Source organism: Nyctibius grandis, chromosome 3 (assembly GCF_013368605.1).
Source record: "Nyctibius grandis isolate bNycGra1 chromosome 3, bNycGra1.pri, whole genome shotgun sequence".
Classification (NCBI taxonomy): domain Eukaryota; kingdom Metazoa; phylum Chordata; class Aves; order Nyctibiiformes; family Nyctibiidae; genus Nyctibius; species Nyctibius grandis.
Window position 1 is genome coordinate 55,169,161 of NC_090660.1, and position 21,356 is coordinate 55,190,516.

The window sequence follows — 21,356 nt, forward strand, 5'->3', positions numbered from 1 at the left end:
ACCATCCAGAAATCCCAGTCTGGGACTGGGGCTCCACTGTAGCGGGAACTGCATTACGTATTAAATGCCCATGAATACACAGAAGGTGCTCATGCCCCTCACAGTCACAATCCAAACATACCTTGAGAGACAACAGTAAGCAAGGTAGGGTTTGAATGAACTGAACAGGCTTGGTATAATATGCAGCAGGCACAATATGCCAGCTCCCTGGCCACTTCTGAATAATCTTACCTGTCCCTGCTCCACATTAGTATTTCCACCATGTTCAGAACCAAGTCATTGCTGCACTTAAATATATTTTTAAGTCTGAGATCAGACTTTATTTGTGCGCTCTTGGCAGGTGCTATTTAAGACATTTTTATAACACTACAGCTAATGCTACCAGCTAACTTTCCATCTAATAAAGTGTTACACGCTTATTGATTGACATTTCTCCACGGCTAAATTTCCAACACTGGCTCAGTTTGTTCTGTAACAACAAAATAAAATGAAAATGTCATATGATTTCCCAAAGAATAAATAGCACACTCCCATAACGCCTTTTGACTACTTACAGAAGTATTGCAGACTGGGAACAGAGGAACTGGCAGCAATAGAAATGGTCCAGATTTATCCAGTTAGCCTGAGATTAGGCAAAGCTGAATGCAATAAAAGCTGTGTACATAGTACTACTGGCCATGTATGTACCATTATGCCATTCAAGAAAGCTGCTTTTTCTGATCTTAACTGCAGAAAATTAAAAAAAAAAAAAACAAAACAATGTAGTTGTAGTTTAATGTAGTTCATCCAGTATAACTGAAGAACCCTTTTTTCATATAATTTGTTTGCCACACAGCAGGGATGTTAAATGGTCTGTTCTTCTCATTAACGTTTTCTCAGACTGGATAAATCCAGTATCTTCCAAGTTTTGCATTGCATGTAGCACTCCCAGGGGTTAGGGATCCCCTAGTGAGGGTTATGTGGGATACCTGAATAAGGCCAAAGTCTTGAATCTTTACCTCGCACAGCTTTTAAGAGAGCATTGCTAGGCAATGGCTTGCAGGGACTGTGTTTCAGCTTTTTCTGCTATGAAACAGGAATACTTTCAATAACTGTAATTATAACTAGAGGTCTTGATGTATTTTCCAGCAGAGTGTACTGGCTATGGAGAAACAGAGCTGGTCTCACTCACCCATGGACTCTCTTTCTCTCTGTGCCCTACAGACATTTAATTGTTTAATTACAGTCAAGCTTGTTGGGAGGAGGACAGAGGACTCATCTAGGAAACTGAGGTACAGGTCCAAATTGATTCAGATCAAATAGCAACATGAGGTATTGTCTCTCCATCTGAGGTCACAGCTCTGACTGAAGGCTTATTTCAGGACCCTTGAGCCCACGGTTTGAACCTGAACTGTCTTTGTGAAAGCAGTCCAACAGAAAGTTTCAGTTTAGCTGAATCGAGGTATTCCAGTAAGAAAGCTGTTTTAGTTTCTAATTTGTAAATTCTTCTCAATGAGGGTGATGGAAATAAGAATACCTGTTAATCACTCATTCTCAATAGCCCATCTGAGCTTGGAAAGACTAACAAATAAGGAATTTATTTTGTAAAAAACATGCTGCATGTAACATTTCCACTCAAAAATCTTAGGTAATTGACTTGTTGGACTGGGTCCTTCATATCAACTTGTAATGCAGAATCAATTTTGATGACGGATGAGAAGTTTAAGATCATTTTATCCCCTTCAGTAGAAGGTTCCTTAGGGAATGGACAAAATAACCTAATTAGTCTTTCCCATTTCTACTTTCTATTTTCATGTTGAGTCAATCATAAGCATCAGGATGTAATAAAATCATCACTATTCTCTAGCTCAAAAATATGAGTTCATTTTGGCTACTTGTTTCTTTTATTTTTCCCCGAGGACCTTATTGTGAAGGAATGTTGCTCATGCTTGTGAGTAAGATATTCAGATGCTGTATTTTTTTAAACTTGTGTTGGGAGTTTAAGTGCATTAACACGAACACTATACCCAGATGAAAAAACAAGATAATTTAATCTACATTAAAGCATAAGTAAAAATGCTGGCTCTGGGGAGACCTTATAGCAGCCTTCCAGTACCTGAAGGGGGCCTACAGGAAAGAGGGAGAGGGGCTTTTTACAAGGGCAAGTAGTTATAGGACAAGGGGGAACAGTTTTAAACTGAAAGAGGGTAGATTTACATTAGATATTAGGAAGCAATTCTTTACTGTGAGGGTGTTGAGACACTGGAACAGGTTGCCCAGAGAAGCTGTGGATGCCCCCTCCCTGGCAGTGTTTAAGGCCAGACTGGATGGGGCTTTGAGCAACCTAGTCTAGTGGAAGGCATCCCTGCCTGTGGCAGGGGGGTTGGAACTAGAAGATCTTTAAGGTCCCTTCCAACCCAAACCATTCTATGATTCTATGATAATTTATTATCCTGATAGGTATCTCATGAGTGAGACATATCACTCACAAAATATTTTTCTATTTAAGGCTGGAGAACTTAGATATGTTAATTTCTTCCTCAGTCATAGAAATAGTCAGAATCAAACAGATACTAGTCAGATCAAGATACATGTGAAAGTCATTAACAAATAAATGTGTACTGGATATTTTTCCTTTTAACTTCAAGACAATTTCGGTAAAAATCAAATCTGCATGACAACAAATTCTCTCAGCACTATTATTTATTGTTATTTTTGGGAGCATATTGGTTATTTTCACCACTTCAAGTAGGAAAGAGCAATGCTAATCTTATAATTCTATTTTTATTATATTTTATGGGAGACTGCAGTATTTGATGCACACTGTAAACAAGGAAAGCCATTCTAACATGCGGAGTGTATTTGTGCTTAGTACAAACACAAAAACATGAGCATGCTTGCAACAGATCGAGATTTAGCAGCAGCAGAAGGAATCTCCACAAAGTCTACATCTGAATATGCAACTGCATGGAACAATACAGATGGATAGGGAAAGAAATTAACCCAATAAGCCTGTATCATTCTGTTCGTAAATTTGTACACTTTTTTTTTTTTTTTTTTTTTTTTTCCCCAGCAAATTAGAAGACAAAAAGCCTTCTTACACCTGCTGCCAAGCTTCCTCCAGGCTGCTGAAGACTGGCTGGAAAATAAAAGTCACAGAAAAAAAGATGCTTTGACTATGTGATTTTCCTGACAAACTGCATTTCTCTGCTCCTTCTTCTGCTTTAGCATTAGGCTTCGCTGATTGACTGGCATGTTAGCAGTACTCTGTCAAGTGTGCCAGGTACCTTGCCCACCAAATCCAATTTATGGCTGATTCTTTATGGAGGATGGAAACCCTATCATCAAACATCAGCTTTTCATAATTCACATCCCCCAAAAATACAGACATGTGAGGTACATTTGTAAAGCTGATGTTGTATACATTTTCCTCGGACAAAAAAAGGGATTCTAGTGCATAATCTAGGTAATTAGGAGTCTGAGAAGCAAATACACTAATACATGGCCACCTCCATAATGTTCTTTTCTGAAAGTGTGCTTGGTTCACAAGGACAGTTTGCTCAGCTCTTGAGTTTCAGTAAGATCATAACTTCCTTGTTTGCAGAACATATTTGTAGTCACATTTTTTAAAACTGTTATTTCACAAGCCACATTAACAAGCAAGTGAAAGAACAGTCTGCATGGGATGAGGGAATTTATATTCACAAATAAATATTAAATCGTTATTCAGTATCATTCTTAGAGCTTGTTTGTAGTTTCAAAGAATTTCCAAAGGTTTATGAAAGGCAGGCATGTATTTCATGCAAAATATAGCCACACATATGTGAAGAAGAATGTAAGTGGCTCTACTAGTAATGGATCTATCAGTTTTCCAACAACGTTCCTGTTTCACTTGGTTTACACACAAAGATTCAGAGAAGTGACATGCTGCAACAGAGCCTAAGCCAACTTTGTATCTATTAGAAAACTATGCTCGTTCTGCATTTACAGCCTTCTACAATGAATGGAAAGCAACATGAGCATCTCATTCCCTGTATAGACAAAACTACCACACAGCTGATTAAGACAAAGACAGAAAAATACATGAATCATGAAAATGGTGAAAGATAACTGTTCTAACACAGTTATCACTAAAATCTATTATAAACAAAGAGGCAAAGAGAAACTCTGGTATCCTCATGTACCATAACGTGGCAATTGTTGAAAAGTGTTGACTTTTGATAGTTACCAGTTTTTACTACACACTGTCTCTTTTTGATCTCAACACTAGTAAAAGTACCAGCTTTTAAAAGATGCTCAGATGTTGCAATTGTTATCATCAGCCTTCAGTGGAAAACAGTAGTAAGAGAGCTCTGGTGAATTTGCCATATGGCTTCATAATATAACCTGGAGATACCACTTCCATATGTAAAGGGTCTGTTACTTCTGTTTGCATTTGGGTGTGGGGAAAAAAGTAACAACTTTGCCATTTTTCATCACTATTGCAAAACAGGTGAAGGACATGTTTCAGAAAGCCTCGCCTAGCCAATGTAGTGCTTAAGAATGGGCTTATCTCCTTCACTGAAGACAGATGGCTTCAGTCACCTTTTTAATGTTTTGATTATGAAGAAGTAAAGAACAGCATCAAACACTGTTGAATCATAGAATCATAGAATGGTTTGGATTGGAGGGGACCTTAAAGATCATCTAGTTCCAACCCCCCTGCCACGGGCAGGGACACCTTTCCACTAGACCAGGTTGCTCAAAGCCCCATCCAACCTGACCTTGAACACTGCCAGGGAGGGGGCATCCACAGCTTCTCTGGGCAACCTGTTCCAGTGTCTCACCACCCTCACAGGAAAGAATTTCTTCCTAATAGCCAATTTAGATCTACCTTCTTTCAGTTTAAAACCGTTCCCCCTTGTCCTATAACTACTTGTCCTTGTAAAAAGCCCCTCTCTCTTTCCTGTAGGCCCCCTTCAGGTACTGGAAGGCTGCTACAAGGTTTCCCTGGAGCCTTCTCTTCTCCAGGCTGAACAACCCCAACTCTCTCAGCCTGTCTTCATCAGAGAGGTGCTCCAGCCCTCTGAGCATCTTCATGGCCCTCCTCTGGACTCGTTCCAACAGCTCCATGTCATTCTTATGCTGGGGGCCCCAGAGCTCGACACAGTACTCCAGGTGGGGTCTCACAAGAGCAGAGTAGAGGGGCAGAATCGCCTGCCTTGGCCTGCTGGCCATGCTTCTTTTGATGCAGCCCAGGATACGGTTGGCTGCCTGGGCTGCAAGCACGCACTGCCGGCTCATGTTGAGCTTCTCATCAATCATCACCCCCAAGTCCTTCCCCTCAGGACTGCTCTCAATCCATTCTCCGGCCAGCCTGTATTTGTGCTTGGGATTGCCGCGACCCACATACAGGACACCTTGCACTTTGCCTTGTTGAACTTCATGCGGTTCGCACAGGCCGAGCTCTCAAGCCTGTCAAGGTCCCTCTGGATGGCATCCCTTCCCTCCAGCGTGTTGACCACACCACACAGCTTGGTGTTGTCAGCAAACTTGCCGAGGGTGCACTCAATCCCACTGTCCATGTCACCGACAACGATGTTAAACAGGACCAGTCCCAATACCGACCCCTGAGGAACGGCACTCGTCACTGGTGTCCACTTGGACATTGAGCCGTTGACCGTAACTCTTTGAGTGCGACCAACCAGACAATTTGATCTTTGAGATTAATACAGGTGTATAGAATACAGATGTATAGATCAATACAGGTGTATAGAATTCAATCACCTTGTATATGTATCAGGAAATCTGCCTGACTACCCTACATCGTGCAAAAATTACATTTATAAAGCTGAAAAATTGTGTAGAGCTATCTAGCTTCACTGTTTTTCAGTTCTCCCTGAAGTAATTTCAAATGTTAATTTTCATCTGGAGGCTAAAACCATGGCAGCAAAAGTTTCTTTGTAAATATATGCGTGGAGCTTCCACGCTGCTGTAGTTCTGACAACTTTCTCCAACATAAAAACAAAAAACATGACAAGGAAGTTAAGAGTATTATTATTCAAAGCAATATTTCTGCTTCAGATGCCTGAAAGGCAACTTTCAGTTCGGAAGAAAATGTATTTTTGTTTCTGAAAACCCTTATTAAAATGTTCACACAACATATACAGTTGTGTGCAGAAGAAAGACACATATTTTGCAGAAAAGAGAAGGAATATGAAAGGGGTTATTACAGTGGCAAGTTTATGCTGCTGTAGTGAAGACTGTAAACATTTCCATTGTAAATATTTATTTTCAGAAGTTTATAACTCATACCTAGAAAACTCCTCCTGGCTGAAACTTGACTTGATGTCTGTCTCCATAATCAGCAATACACAAAGTGAAACAGTTTAGGATCTGCTTTACAATTGGATACAGACAAAAAAGAGGTTGAAAGGCTACACTGGGCTATTATATCTAAAGCTGCTTTATTTTCAAGAGTGACTTTTTACAGTCATTAAGATATTCTCTGAAGTACTTTCACATAACATCTTAGATCTGGTTCCTCTGCATGCTGTAGCAAGCAGAGACAATCATCTGACCCGAAGTCAGAGATGCACAAATGAATGTACTTCATATAGAAAGACACGCAGCTTGCACGTGAGTACCTGCTGTTTCACACGATTGATCTGCTTGAAAACCAGCCCTGGTGGAAATGGCAATGAGGGATGCTGTAGAACTATATTAACATCTGTTTGTCACTCATAATTTACAGTTGCTGGTGCAGCGGGGGAGGAAGCATTACAAAACCTTTGATGGAGACTTCCTAAAAGAAGCTAAGTCATAGCTCGGTTAACTATGTGAACTTCAGGGGACACAGAAGAAGTAAATACAAAAAAAGATTAATTTTTCCTGCTTAGTAATCCAGGTGAGACATGCAAGATCAACAACAGTCATCCCATAATAAGAACATCCAGCAGTGTGTGTCAGAATAAGTACTGTACAGATATTCAACCTAATGCTCTCACTAAAGGACCTGGTTAAAATTCATTGATTACTTAACTCCTGGAAAAAAACCCTAGCTGCCAGTAAATTGAACAGATCGTACAAGAGCTCGATATTCTGCTATAAAAGAATTTTAAAGAATTATATCCATGGGAACAAGGGATGTATAAAACAAAGTAGCGAGTTTTAAATTGCACCAGCTTGCTGGTTCTGCATGACCCAGTATGCTGGCTTGTGACGAGGGATACTGTTTAATCGCAGTGACTCAGATGCGGATCCCATCTGTTGATGCCAATTACAGCAGATCACCAAAAGTCTTTATTAGCTGTAAATTCAGTCTACCTCTCACATAATACTTATCACATAAAGGAAAAATGATGTTAATTTTATAATTGAAATTGCACACACAGAATGTATTACTCTCAAAATGGAAGTAAACCCTTTTTTTGATTATTAGTTGAGAAAGCCTCCATTAGGTAAGTCTTTTAAAAAATGTTTCTCCCCCTAATTCAAATTAGCAGCAGGATGCTATGAATGCCAAGGTAAAAAGATACCAGTCTGCATGTCAAACTGGTTAGTATGGAAGACAGTAACACTTTAATAAACAGCTGATTATGCAACTCCCAGCTCTGTTAAAAGCAGATTGGTAGTCTATTACAAACTGATTAAATTTGCCACTTTTTCACTTCAAACTATTATATTTGCTCATTAGCACTTGATATGTTGAATGCAGCTTAAGAAGAACATAGGAAAATTAAATATCAATCATTCTATCTCCTCAGAGATTTAAAACTGACTCACGTAATGATACTTTCCTTCAAAGAACAATAGGCATGTGCACCTGTGAAAGTTGCGGTGGAGGAGAAAAGGGAGAATAGGAAAAGTTATTTAAAGACTGATGTAAAAGTAGACATCAAGGGAATTAAACATGCAGCTTAACTGTTGTGCTGCATTGATGTGTTTATACATAACTATATGAAAGCATGTTCTAAAACAGAGCATGAACATCGTTGGCTACACTGCAAGCCGTGGCCCACGACAGGCTTACTAGTAAGGAAGATGTACAGAGGCACCGTCTGTTTGACATGTGAAACAAATGTCTTTCCTTTCATAGTTAATACAGAGCCTTAAAGGAGTTTTAGAGATAATTCCCAGTTATCTTATCACCTTTGCAAAAGACAGAGACTGCATCTTACTGGAAGTGTTACTATTGTGCAAAGGCTTTGTCAGGAAGCTGGGATACTGGTGAATAACATTAACTAGCCTTTACACAGCTGCATCTATCAGGACATTGCAGAGAACTATAAAAAGCAGATGAGTATTTTTAACCCTATTCTGCAGATGGGAAAGCTGAGACAGAGGAAGGAAAAGAAACTTTCTCATGATTCTTCATCAGGCCAGGGACAGAGCCAGAGAGAATACATAAACCTCTTGAGATCAGTGCTCTTCATTCCTCCAAAATGGAGATACAAATCTGCTTCCCAACTGGCCTTAAAAAATAAGATGTTAAAGATGTAATCCACCAAAAAACTCATAGCCAGATTATTTTGAATTTGCTGTAAATTGTATGCCCAGTTTAAAATGAATTTTATATTCCTCAGAGAGTCAGTTTCTCACTCATTGCACTGGGGAAGGGGTTAGGCATCCCTGTGGGCACTTAAGCTGCACCTACACAGAAGAAACTTATGGGACCTGCCCCAAAGAATGACAGCTGAAACATATATCATATATCCTTTACATCTTGGAAGAAGACTTGTTTCTACTCCTCTGTTTCTCCTTGACACCATATCAGGAAAAAAGTGTGGCAAAGAAACTGTTGGGACTTGCTGGTGGATCAGTACACTATTTATACATTATTACACACTTGGCTTTAAAAGCTGAAAGTACAAAAACCTCAAGCTTGGTATTTCCTATTCAGTTACGATGAGTGACAAAGCCACATCTAAACTTGGTTCAGACAGGGATCTTATATCAGCTGTCAGGGAGATCTTCTGGTGAACCTCCCGATGAAAACAACTGTATTACAAACTGCAAATAAAATGCCAACTGTGTATCTTTTTATTTTAGGATTCAATTACAAGTGAGAAACAACAGCATCATTAGCTAAAGGTTAAACAGAACAATCCATTTCTTCTTAGAAGAAGAGAGTGTAAAAGCCCAAAAGAAATTAAGCAAATGCTGCATTTTTGTCCTAGTTTTCCTGTCTGGATACTCTGTAGAAAGACTATGGACTGAGGAATGTGGTAGGTGGGTGGGTAGCAGAAGTGGAAGCAGCAGCACATTTAGATGGCTCATATTCTAAGATCACAAATTCTAATTCTGGTCTAAATGTGTAATATTGACAGTAGTGAGGCAGTTCTAGAAATAAGATCTGCGTCCTGCCCCACTGTCATCTGACATAAAGTAGCACCTCATTTGGGACTGTTGAGAGCTGAAGTACAGAAAGGCAGAGATACAAACCATACCACTCGTAGAAGCGGGGACTGGAGGCTGCAGACTCTGGGTTACTTAGGGGACAACTGAAATCACAGTAAGAGCTCTTACGTGACACGGTCAACATTTTCTCTGCTTTGATAAAAAGTCATTAAAAAGTATATATGACCTCTAAATCCAACACATGGTAAGATTATTCTGAGTATATTATACTCAGTACTCCAGCTGGCTCTCTTTAAAGGCTGGGCATGTGTTGAAATAACGTATGTGGGTTTTCATGACACTGTTGTCTCTCTGAAAAATTTGCTAAATATTTCTACTATGACTTATTTCTTTTTTCATTAGTAACAACATGTTGAGTAACTTCTGCCAAAAAGGATGTATTTTGCTTTTCTACTCAAAACCTACGTGAACAGAAAGGTAAAGGACTGCTTACCTGACATATCTGAAAATTAGATAATAATTCAGTTTGCTCGCTTCTACCTAAGTGATTGAGCCTACTCTGCCCTGGATATTGACTGTTGCAAGAACGCGTATTAGAGAGTGTAAACTGTAATTCAAGTACCAGAACCTCTTAAGCCTCACATAACCAAAAAGAAAGGGTGATAAACTTACCTTGTGTAGCAATGTAGTGATTTGGTCTATGATAACCCTAAAATAAATTGGAAAAAAAAATATAAGCAATATGCACCTCGGCTATGTTGCTATGAGTGAAACTTCATTCAGAATAATTCAGTAAATCATTCAGTAAAACCCACAATACAGATAACGTATTAGATGCAAAAATTTCTTTCCAGTGGGGAAGGGCAATGGAGAACGGGAACGAGAAGCAAATGTGTTTTCTGCAAGATACTTAAGCTGCAGCTTTGTATGTTAGGGGACAGAAGTAATATGTTCTTTCAGTCCCTTGTTGGCTCTGCTGAAAAGGAACAGCATGAAATCCTCTCTAGCACTCGCAGCTAATGGCATCAGATGCTCATGGAGGCTGAGATGTACCTCCAAGCTACTGCTATTGAGTGCAAAGCCTATCCCTTTTTTAACAGCTAAAGAATGCTAGATTTGCATTCAGCCTGCGGAAGAGTGGGAGGATGTTCACTCTGTCTGCTGTGATTTGTTTATGTTTTATTTCTGAGCAGTAAAAAGGAGGGTAAATTCTTTGACTAAATGGTTTGGTATGAATACACTTGTTCACATCTAAATAGGAAGAACATAAAACAATTCTATGTTTTTCTGATGACAAGAGCAACTTAATCACAAGCTGGTCGTGCAATAAAGACTAATACTCTATGGATTCTTTGCAGCATTGAATAGGTTGCCAACAGGGAACAATACCATTTTTATAGTATTTGAGTTTCTGATGTGATGGGAGTGTCAACAAAGGTTTAGACCATGCACCATTATGTTGATAAATTCAGTTATACCAGTGTTAATCTTTTAATAATGATTATGATGCATTGTCAGTCATCAACAGGAAGAACTTAAAGCTGTAGCTTGCATTGCCATTGCAATTTCTTTGTAAAAGAGCAAGGGGCATTGTAGTGATGCAAGGTGGGAAAGACTCAAAACAACTGAAGATACCTTGAATATTACAGAAAGAATAATATTAATTACAGAATTGATTCCTTTACATCCCATCGAAGCAAAATTTGGAAGTCTATGAACTGAGAAGTGTTCACATAGCTACAGAGTTCATTTTTTTCTGCTATATGTTATCTAATATCCCTAGTGGTTGAGATCAAACAATTCCATTTCCCAATGAAAAAATGCATGGGAAAAAAATACAGCATAACCATTGCCCCTCTCTCTTTTATCCAAGAGAATTTCATAGTGTCTGTGATGGTGCCATTCCCTTATTAACATGTTTATTCTGACAACATGACAACTGTACTAATAACTGCATGGAAGAATAAAATTGCAGCTGCCTCTGTAGTAGAAAAACAAGCATTTCTAATGGAAACCTGACGAGCAAGATTATAAACAAAAAATGCTGTATTTTGTGGTAGAGTTGTCTTTGCAAGATGTCTGCAGTCCTCCAAGCTTTGCAATGAAGCCATCTGCTGAGGATGAGGGAGAGAATTTTTTGGTTCTCACCCATTGTTTCTCTTAGGGCCACATTCCATCCTCTTGTACTTCCATAAGCAAAAAAGGTTGCTATGCAGCTATCTTATCAGCATTTTAAATGCGACTGTATGGTCCAAACCCTTATTCCTCACATCTTTTAATATTTTAGAGTCAGATCAAAATCTGACACAAGAACATATTAGTAGCCTAAAATGAGAACAAACCTGAATGTTGGAGAAAGCATGAAAGTGAATTCAAATCTAGGTCTGCAATGTGAACCCACTCTTTCCTTTCATGACAGATTACTCCCTTCGGAGTTTAGTGAGATGTCTAACTAAATATATTTCCATGTGATGTGCCTTTACTTCTTGGTGACTGTGCTATTCTTTCAAACAGCAAGGGACTGAGCAGAAATCTGAGCTTAACTTAATGGTTCTTGAACAGAAGGAGGTATCTTCAGAAAGTTACAACTTCAGACTTTAGATCGTTACAACTGAAGCACCTACTTTTCTTGTATAACTCCAGTTTCTCCACACTGTGAGAAAAACGTAACATTCCTGTTTCATACTGGTAAATAAATTTGAACTGCAAACTGTGACACCATTTTTCAAAGATGCCACTGCTGAATAAGAAATCTTTAGCAGACACAGTTTCCTATGACGAAACACTTGTTTTACTTAGCCTAACATCTAGCACTCCACGTAAACAATAAAATAATTATCTTTGCTATCCATAGATTTCTGGTGTTAGATAATATTGACTTTCTAATGATTTTCATTTCTACTTTTGACTTCCTTCTTTCAATGAAGAACACGTTGTTTCTTAAAGAACTTTTTCTAATGTAAAACATTAAGTTAACATGATGCAGAATGAACAAAGAAGCCACCTTCAATAATTAAACAGCCTACATATTTAATGAAATGTCTTGCTTGCATTAAAAGTACTGGTTAACAGCTGCAGAATATACTTTGAAGGAGACTTAAAAGTGCAGAGATGACAAGAGATTGCAAATCTCTGCATTAGGCATTATGGAGTTTTGTCACATTAATATGCAAACAGCTTTCTTTTAAGTGTGGAATGATGCTAAGCTGTTGACAGAAAGTGAAAATAACATTTTGTTAGCCCATATAAGCACCAGCAGGCAAAGTAGCCATACAGTGTTGCTGGCAAGATTTCAGTCTAGTGGCAGTTGAAGGAAATGACTCCTTTCATTTGCTTGTTGACAAAACCTTGGAGGCTTTTTTTTTCCTTTAGTGTACATCTAGCTTCCAAAGATAGTACTTTCCAACAATGTTTAGCAGCTGATATTAGCTGTGATATCTATTACAAATCATGAATAATGTGAGAATAATAAGAGCTCCCTCTTTGACTGAACACAACATTAAGTTTGTTGACTACATCAGTATACGCACATCAATATAATTTCCATTGATGTAATCGGAACTTGTTTCTCCTTCAATGGGCTGCAATCTCACTCGAGAATGATCATCTGAAACAGGAACAATAGAGAGGAAAAAAAGTAATTAAAGACACATTCAGTAACAAAGCCTTCATCAAAAAACTACTTTAAAGTCAAACTAAAACCTCAGTATTTGCAAGTTCGTGCTTGTTTTGTTGTCAATGAAAACACTGTATCTACATTTAATCCTCATTTCAGTCATTCACAAGGCCTTTCAAATCCCCTCTGATTTTCAGTCTGAATGTCTTAAATATTTCTAATATGAAATCCATTGCAATTACCTTTTTTTTTTTTGCCTTGACACCCCCCGCTTTTCTCAATGAAATAAATAACATTAAGTTGTCAAAGGTTCGGTAATTTGGAAATGCTTCTGCCAGTACTTAAAATAAGCTGAAGTCATTCTACAAGAAACTGCCATCTCACAGTTTCTGAAGGAAACTCATTATGTTTCCATAAGGGAGAAAGCAAAATAAAGTAATGACAAAACCCAAGGAGTCAGATAATGGCTTTGTCACTGAATTTTGCTCCACTGTGGCCATCTATTATCTATCCAGGAATGTGCAAACACTTCCAACTCTATATTCCAAATTCCAATCCAAAACACCATGGCATGAATTTGTTTCTTGTCAGCTGTCTCATTTTGTTTATGATACCACAGCAGTGATTAAGAAGTGCTAGAGGCTAGATTCCCACCCCAAAAAAGAATCTGTATGCTGGCAGGGCTTTTTCTTCTTTGAGACTTCATATGCTCCTCTTGATTCTCTTGGTTCAAAAGCAACCAAACACAACGACTTTTCCAGAATGCTGCACAAGTTGTTGATACAACAATTTGAGGGTATGATCTCAAGCATGGAGAGATGGTAAATAGCCACTTTACTGCTGCTTTGTTTACAAGTTACTCTTGCTAATTAGATACCCGTGTATTATTGTTTTTGAATGCTGCTTGCTAGCTGAGCTAATATTACTTGCAGCTGATAACAGACCTTCATGACTGTCATGTATATACTGTGTATGTACAACATATTTTGTTGTAAATGTAAATAAGCATTAGAGCACCTGAAACTTGCCACCCATGTTCTGAATAGCTATTTTTTTTCAGCTTTAAAAATTCTAGAAGTCAACAAATGAATGAAAGAACATACAGTGACTTAAAAACTCAACTTCATCATAAGTAGCATATTGGCCCGCATTATAGGGGAGGAAGGAGAGAGCAAGTGGTTCTTAAAATAACATTGTTTTAGAATTACAAGCCAAGAGATTTTCAAATGGCTGAGTAGGAAAGGAAGAGGCAAATTCTTTATTTCATCCTCTTTTATGCTCCCAGTTCTCAGGGACTAGAGATATCAGAGCCTCATTTTCTTCCCTGGGATTCCATTGGGAGACAGAAAGGGCACAGTTTTAAACTAAATATAGTAAATCAGAAAGAATTAAAATGCCAGCACTAGGTTCCACACAGCTCTTATTTTGCTATTTTCTTGTGATTATTTCACCCAACAGTCTTCCAGAATGAGTTTTCCAAACATTTTGGAATATTCAAATCAGTTATGTTCATCAGGTCAGCCTTTTCAGACTCTTTATTCACTTTTCCAAGACTAAAAATTTATAGAGATGTGACTCTCCATTACATAACCCACGCTGGTCTGACCATACTAAGCTACGTTTATCCAAGTGCTGTGCTATTCTCCGCTTAATTAAGCTATTTATGAGTTTCTTCAGAACAGAGGTTCATCTCACAGGCCCTTAATTCTTAAAATAACATTGTACTTAAGATATTACACTAGGAGCTTTCTAAGCTCCAGACATGGCTGCTGCTTTTACAGTTTTGGGACCTGATTCATCTTCTGCTGAAGTCGGCAGACTCCAGAAGTCAAGCTTGCTTGGACTCATGGTATGTCTTCATCCACATTTTCATGATTTCCTGCATCATTGCCTTAAAAGCATTCTCACCAGGACAACTCAGGCTAGTAAAGATCTCCACTTTTATATTTCTTGAATTATTTAGGGTAGGATTCAGTTGTTTAAACACAAAAGTCTCATGCCACTTTATATACCCAAGCTTATACTGCCTAGCCTTCAGCTGCCACTGACACTTGTGTTATTCCATAGTGTACTGTGTCATGTGTACTGTGTCACTTTTGTTGGTCCTGCACAGATGTCCTGGGTCACCTGAAATGGCACTACATGTCTATGTTTAGGCAATTGAATCCCATCTTTGATGACTTGAACACCAATGAGTTCTGCATTGGGCAAAACAAGCTGAAATTTCCCACTAAGGAACATCTTAAAAATATAACTTCCTGTTACTTCTTTTAGACTGATTTATACAACTGAATAATATGCAGTGGAACCTTTCTTTACCTTTCTTGTTATTTTGTTTATTTACTACATTATTTTCTTGCAAGAATTCTTGCTTCGTATTGGGCAAAACTAAGTTATTTCATACCTATATCTTCATATTGTCTTTTGCCCTTTTTTCTTCTCACGTGAATCCTTTCTCGTACAGCATTCTGAGCTAAGTTTCTGGGAATTCTGGAGGTAATGGATTGTTCAATACTCATCTTTTTGCAGTGGAGCTGGAGTGATTCCCTTTTATTATTGCTTTGATAACTCTAGTCAACTCCTTATTATGTGGCAACACTTCTTAATTTGAAAAAATTCTTTAGTCAACAAAAAAAAGTTACAGTGTCTATGCCTGTGCTTAGGTCAAGTAGATTTAAACCTCAGAGGTACACAAGCCATATATTCTTTCAACATGTACGCTGATTCTCAAATAGCCTCTAGGTTAACTGTCTAGATTTTTAGGGTATTTTTTTCCTTTATACTTCAGCTGCTTTTGACAATTTTTGTAGCTTTGAAATAGTCTCTTTTCCAGCTCATTGTTATTTTGATACCCTTTTATTAGGTGATCAAACTTAACTTTGCACTGATGACTTAAGCTATCAAAATTAGTTATGCTAGAATCCATTTGTCTTTGTTGAAAATGGTACTAGATAATTAATACAAGCATTTTATTCTTGCTCCTCTCATGTTACCTGCAACATGTATAAGCCAGCCTGCAGAGAGTGATCTCTAACAAGGCCCTTGAGTAGCTGGTTGATTAGCATGCCTAGCCAATGACCCTTTCTTGGGACTTGCCTTGCTGATTCTTTGCAAATCAATCCTTTTATAAATGTCTCACCTAAAATCTTTAGCTGCTTTTAAAAGCTGTGATCAATATTCTCTTCTCATTTAGTCAATATTGAGTTAGGTAAAAATAAATACAGAACCCCTCCCATTCTGAAATTACCTCAAGACCTCTCCTGAGGAAAAACAAATAGATTTTACCAAAATCCATGCATAAATCTACACAATTATGGCAGAAATAGTATTTTTCTTAGGTAAAAAAAGATGCATTTAGCAGATTCATGCTAGTTTTAGTTTCTAATGAGAAAACACAAAGCTTTTTGTGTTCAGTAAAGAAGGAGCATGTTTTCTGTGGGTGACTAGACTGTGATCACGATTCAGCTTGTTGATACAGTGGCTCACAAGTTGTAGCCACTTTCATACAGTGGGTAGGGCATGCCTGTAGCCAATTAAATGCACATCACTTGGGTAATGTAAAGCATATTGCCATTTTGACAAGCTCCTGCAATGCTGGCTGCTTGGTGCTATTGTTTTAGTTCCCTCAGAGAACAATGACTACAAGCAATAATGTAACAGTAGTATCTTGGGGAAACTCTAAACAACGAGGATAAATGGATGGAAAAAAAATACATTAAATGCTTTACGGAAAAAAATATATATATTTCATTATAATCATGTACCTATAGTCAGTGGCATCTGAACCACAGTATTTTTAAATCTTTAAACATAGCATAAAAGGGCAATTTAGTAAAATGCTTTTCAACTAAAGCAAATACTTTATACAACTATCTGGGGCAAATTTTCAAAAGTGGACCGCTAAAGTTGTACTCTCAGACTCTGAAACAAGTGATCATTTATCCAGCAGAGAACCACATAAAATAATTAAACAGTTACCTACTCCATTTGCATACGTGTATTTAACAGACAACAAACTGTGGGTGGTTTCAGCCTCTCTTTTAAGATACTGCCTTTAACTCTAATGGACTTTAATTTTAACTTGTGTTATCTGTGCTTTCACAGCCACATAAATAGGAGGTGTTATTGATAACAATTCCAGCCAACTCTTTCCCTTTGCTAAATACTGAGGACATTAAAAGTGAATTGAGATCTAAATGATCTGAGTTATATTTGCCCTCTCAGAAAGCCTTCACTATCATTTGTAATTGCCATTGATTTGTGTATCTAATATCTTTCACTTATTTTCCCTTGGCTACTCATCACTTCATTATCTCAGACATATAGCACCAGTAGTCTTCTATTTTCTTCAACCAAAGAGTGTCAAAGTGTAAGGTGATGCCTAACAAGACATGAAAGAGGGGACTGACAACACTAAAACTGACTAAAAGAGAATTGTCATAGGCTTGGACTGGAACTAAAATTTCATACAGGAAGGATAAATATAAAACTTTTTGGTATTTTTATTTATGCCTTCAGTATTTTTAATGAAATGATAATAGTTACCTAGTGTATTGCTGCATCCTCATAAAACAAGTTTGTTACATGTTAAAGACTGCTTGGAGGGAAACAAGCAAAACCACATCTAGCTAACTTATCTTCTTTTACATATGCTCCAGCCCATCACGATATTCACATTTCCCTAGAAGATTTCATTTCCTTTTTCAGTAAGTAGTACAGTATACATCCAAAATACACAGCAATACTATCACGTCCATTCAAAATGATGTGGCACCTCTTGCTTAACTTGCCTCTGCCTCCACAAGCATTTCCTGTGGGTTCTCCTCCTTCTGCAGCAAGTTACAGAGCTGTTTTCTCTTTGCAAACTGTCTCAGCACAGCTGGGCCACAGTGATATAAGGGTCTATTCACACCACCTACTGTAGGTCACTACGTTAGGAGCTGGTGTCTCTGGACTCTCTCTAGACTTGTTATACAAGCACTACGTTAGGAGCTGGTGTCTCTGGACTCTCTCTAGACTCGTTATACAAGCACTGCAGAGAGGACCTCCTGAGGTGGTGCTTCAGAAGCATTCAAATGGACTCTATTTCTGAATAATTCCCCCAGAAGAGCTGTCCTTTTCTCTGTCAAGTCCATGTGGTTCACTGATGAGGAAATCTAGCTATATTTGTGCCTGGACAAGCACCTAGACTAGGTGCTGAAGTTAGGCAGTTAAATATGCAGTACATACTCCTTCCATAGGTCCTCCAAATGTTCAGACAATCAGCACTGTTTATTCTTCTATGCTGTCCCATGTACATGATTTCTAACCTCCAGCAGTGTCATATGCTGTGATTGCTGCTTATTTCTCTGCTTATATCTGCTTCGTGGTTATCTGGCTGGCTAGTAGAAACACATATGCTTCATATCTTAAACTTACATTTTGAAGGAACAATCAGGGAACAATCACACTGGGAACTTACCCTTTAAGTGAAACGACGTCAGTGTGTAAATAATAATATAATTTTATTGAACTTGATGCATTTTCTGCCCCCATGTTCATGTGCAGCATGTCTTGCCACAACATTTTGCAATCTCATAATGCCAGATTTACAGTTCATTCACCAAAGCATGCTGTCATCTCCTCAAGTTATTTGATTATTAGTATACCTAGTCTTTATCAAGCTTGGCATTTTTAAGTGAAATATAGAGATTCAGTTTTTTCCTTAGAGTCTGTCTAGCATTAACAGGGTAAGTCAGGATAGCTGTCATTAAGGAATACTTAAGCAGCAGTATTGTCCACTCCTACAATATCCAGAGCCCAATATCAAGGTACTGATGCGATCATGGGTACTCTTTCACTAAGCTGCCAGGAGCAGTTTGGGAGCTGTTACAGCTGAGTATTGGTTAAAGGAGTCATTCTGCATTAGCCAAACGTTGATCACAGGATGGAAGATATACAGAAGGCTAGTTGTGAAAATGCATTAAATCTGACATTTTTCTCAAAAAAAAAAGTAACATCTTCCCTCACTTTTATCTTCTTAATTAGAGAAGAGGAATATAAGGCTGATGTGAGCACGAGGCTGGTGGTCATTCTTATCCAGGTCTGAAGGGAAGTTAACACAGTGCACAATTATGTTGTCAACACTTACATGCAATGATATTCCCGTATCTATTTTTCATTCTGTTCTCATCTTTCTTAGCTGAATCCCACGGTGCAGACTGTCCTTCAAAAAAACTCTAAAAAAGGAAAGAAAGTGACATTAAGAGCACTCAGCAACAGTTATCTTATGGATAAACCAAGGAGAAAGGCAAACAGTACTTGCGGGTATTGTTGTTAAAGTGTCATTTAACTGATTCTTTTATTGAGCAAAAATGAGAGTCTCTGTTTAAATGGTATTTATACATAGCTTCAGATGTTATCTAAAATTTGTCATGAGATTATCTGTGTAATAGCAAGAAGAATTATTTGCACGTGAAGTGCTATTAAACCTTTCCAAAGCTGCACGCTTGCAACACTAAGAGTCCTTCATTTGTGCTATCCAGATTCTCCGCATAGTTTTCATACACACACAAAGGTGAAGGAGCTTCCTCATCAATGTTGAAGTTGCTCCAGTATTTGAGTGCAGAATTACACACTGTACTAATATGTTTTATTTTTGGCATATCAACAAGTTTCAGTTACTTCTTGGCAGATTACCTCATGGATCTAAACATATATAGGCATTTAAAAAATTTTGGATTCAACTAGCATGTATGTGTCTTTTTTTTTAAATACAATTTATGATACCACCAAGATGATTATTTTGTCAGAGAATAAAAATAATGTGATTTTGTGAAAGATATAATCTAATATTCACCCAGCCTCTGTGCTGTAATTAATAAATTCAATGTAAATAAGAAAGTTGAAGGTGCTAAAAATGTATTTTTACTAACGTAAAACGCACAAGCTGCCAAAAGGGCAGCAAGCAAGTTGTTATGTCCTGTCCTGTGCATTCTGTGTTCTAAAAAAAAGCATTTGCACAATTTCTTAATTTACGCACCATATCTGTAAGTCATATAATGTAGATGCATTTTATAATTTCATATTGAATTATTAATTTTGTGTTAAAATTATTTAGTTGCCAAACAAACCAGTGGAATTCTATGAGGACGATGGATGGTCTTAACTCATGTTTTGACCTTTTTACTAGAATGATCAGTACATTAACTCTTTTGATTCAAGAGGGACATGAAGGTACATGATTTACTTTTCTGGTAACGGAAGGCAAATATGGCTAAGTCCCACACTAAACAAAGAAAACTTTGGGAAGTTTGTATCTCTCACATGACCTGAACACATTCTGAGTGGTTTAAAATAGATTAATGCCCATTAAACAGTATACTATTAATGTCCTTTGCCCTTATACTTGAAATCCATTGTTCAAATCCCGATGATTTCCATTAGTAAAGAGCATAAAAGTCAAAATAAACCATTGATCTCCTGCTGAAGTCAATGGAACACAGGGCACTCAGTGTCTAAATGAGTTTTCTTTTAATAAGTTCACTAGAGTGCTGGTTTCCAATTTATAATATGGAAACTCCTGGGAATACATGGATTATTTCTAAAAAGTTTGTAAAAAATAACTTAAGAAAAACAGAAGCCTTGTCAAAAGGCTTCAGTTTGTTTGTCCTTCATCTCTCCACACTTTCTTAGAAAACTTTTAAAGGTTTGCAAATTGAAATGATTAAAACCCACTAATATAAGCAAGTTTCTCCTTAATCATGGTGTACCATCATTGGGTACAGCTCTGAGAAATGCAGATTGCTGCCAGGATAGAGAAGTGGAACCCTGCAAATCTTAAGATGATTTGCAGCTTTGTGGCTGTTCACCAAAAAGGCGCCAGTCATTATCTCATTACATATCTGTCAATGGCATCTAAAGCAAGCAAGCCCTCCCACTCCAGAGCACTCTCAACTCAGGGCGGATGGAAAATACTTTTGTAATAAGCCAGACTGAACTGCATAAGGAATTGCTCTCCAAGGGCAAAGACCTATGTCTCAATTTCTTGCAAAGTTCACGCTTAATCTCGGACAACACTGGATGATGAACAACTAAACATAGCTAAAGGCAAAACAGAGATGGAAATGTTCAGCAACAAAGCTCCAAACGCAGAACAAACTAATCATTCTTCTGATCTAAAACTTGACCTGATATATTCCTCAGGATTTTGCGTTTCAGGCAGGTAGATAGACTACAGAGAACTCTAGTTTTTTTACAGTCCTTCTGCTAGAGACTAGTTCACAGAATTGATCCATAAGACAGTGCCCAGCAAGTGGTTTTGGGTTTAATTCACTAAGAATTACTTGTGTTGTTACAGAGAAAGAGTCCTGCTGATACAGCTTCCAAGCCTACACCTTAAAATACGGAGGACCCAAATATACTCCTAGGGACTTCTTACTTC

The 21,356-nt window shown here is 37.9% G+C and overlaps 1 protein-coding gene across 9 annotated transcripts in view; it reads right to left on the reverse strand.

Moving 5' to 3' along the window:
- PTPRM (protein tyrosine phosphatase receptor type M) overlaps positions 1-21,356 on the reverse strand; it is a 522,696-nt gene that overhangs the window by 44,358 nt on the left and 456,982 nt on the right. For all 9 annotated transcript variants that reach the window (XM_068397302.1, XM_068397300.1, XM_068397299.1 and 6 more), the window contains 3 exons: positions 19,065-19,152; positions 12,849-12,925; positions 9,991-10,027 (listed from right to left, as the gene is read on the reverse strand). In XM_068397302.1, coding sequence (XP_068253403.1) covers positions 9,991-10,027; positions 12,849-12,925; positions 19,065-19,152 — 202 coding nt within the window. The remainder of the gene's footprint in view (positions 1-9,990; positions 10,028-12,848; positions 12,926-19,064; positions 19,153-21,356) is intronic.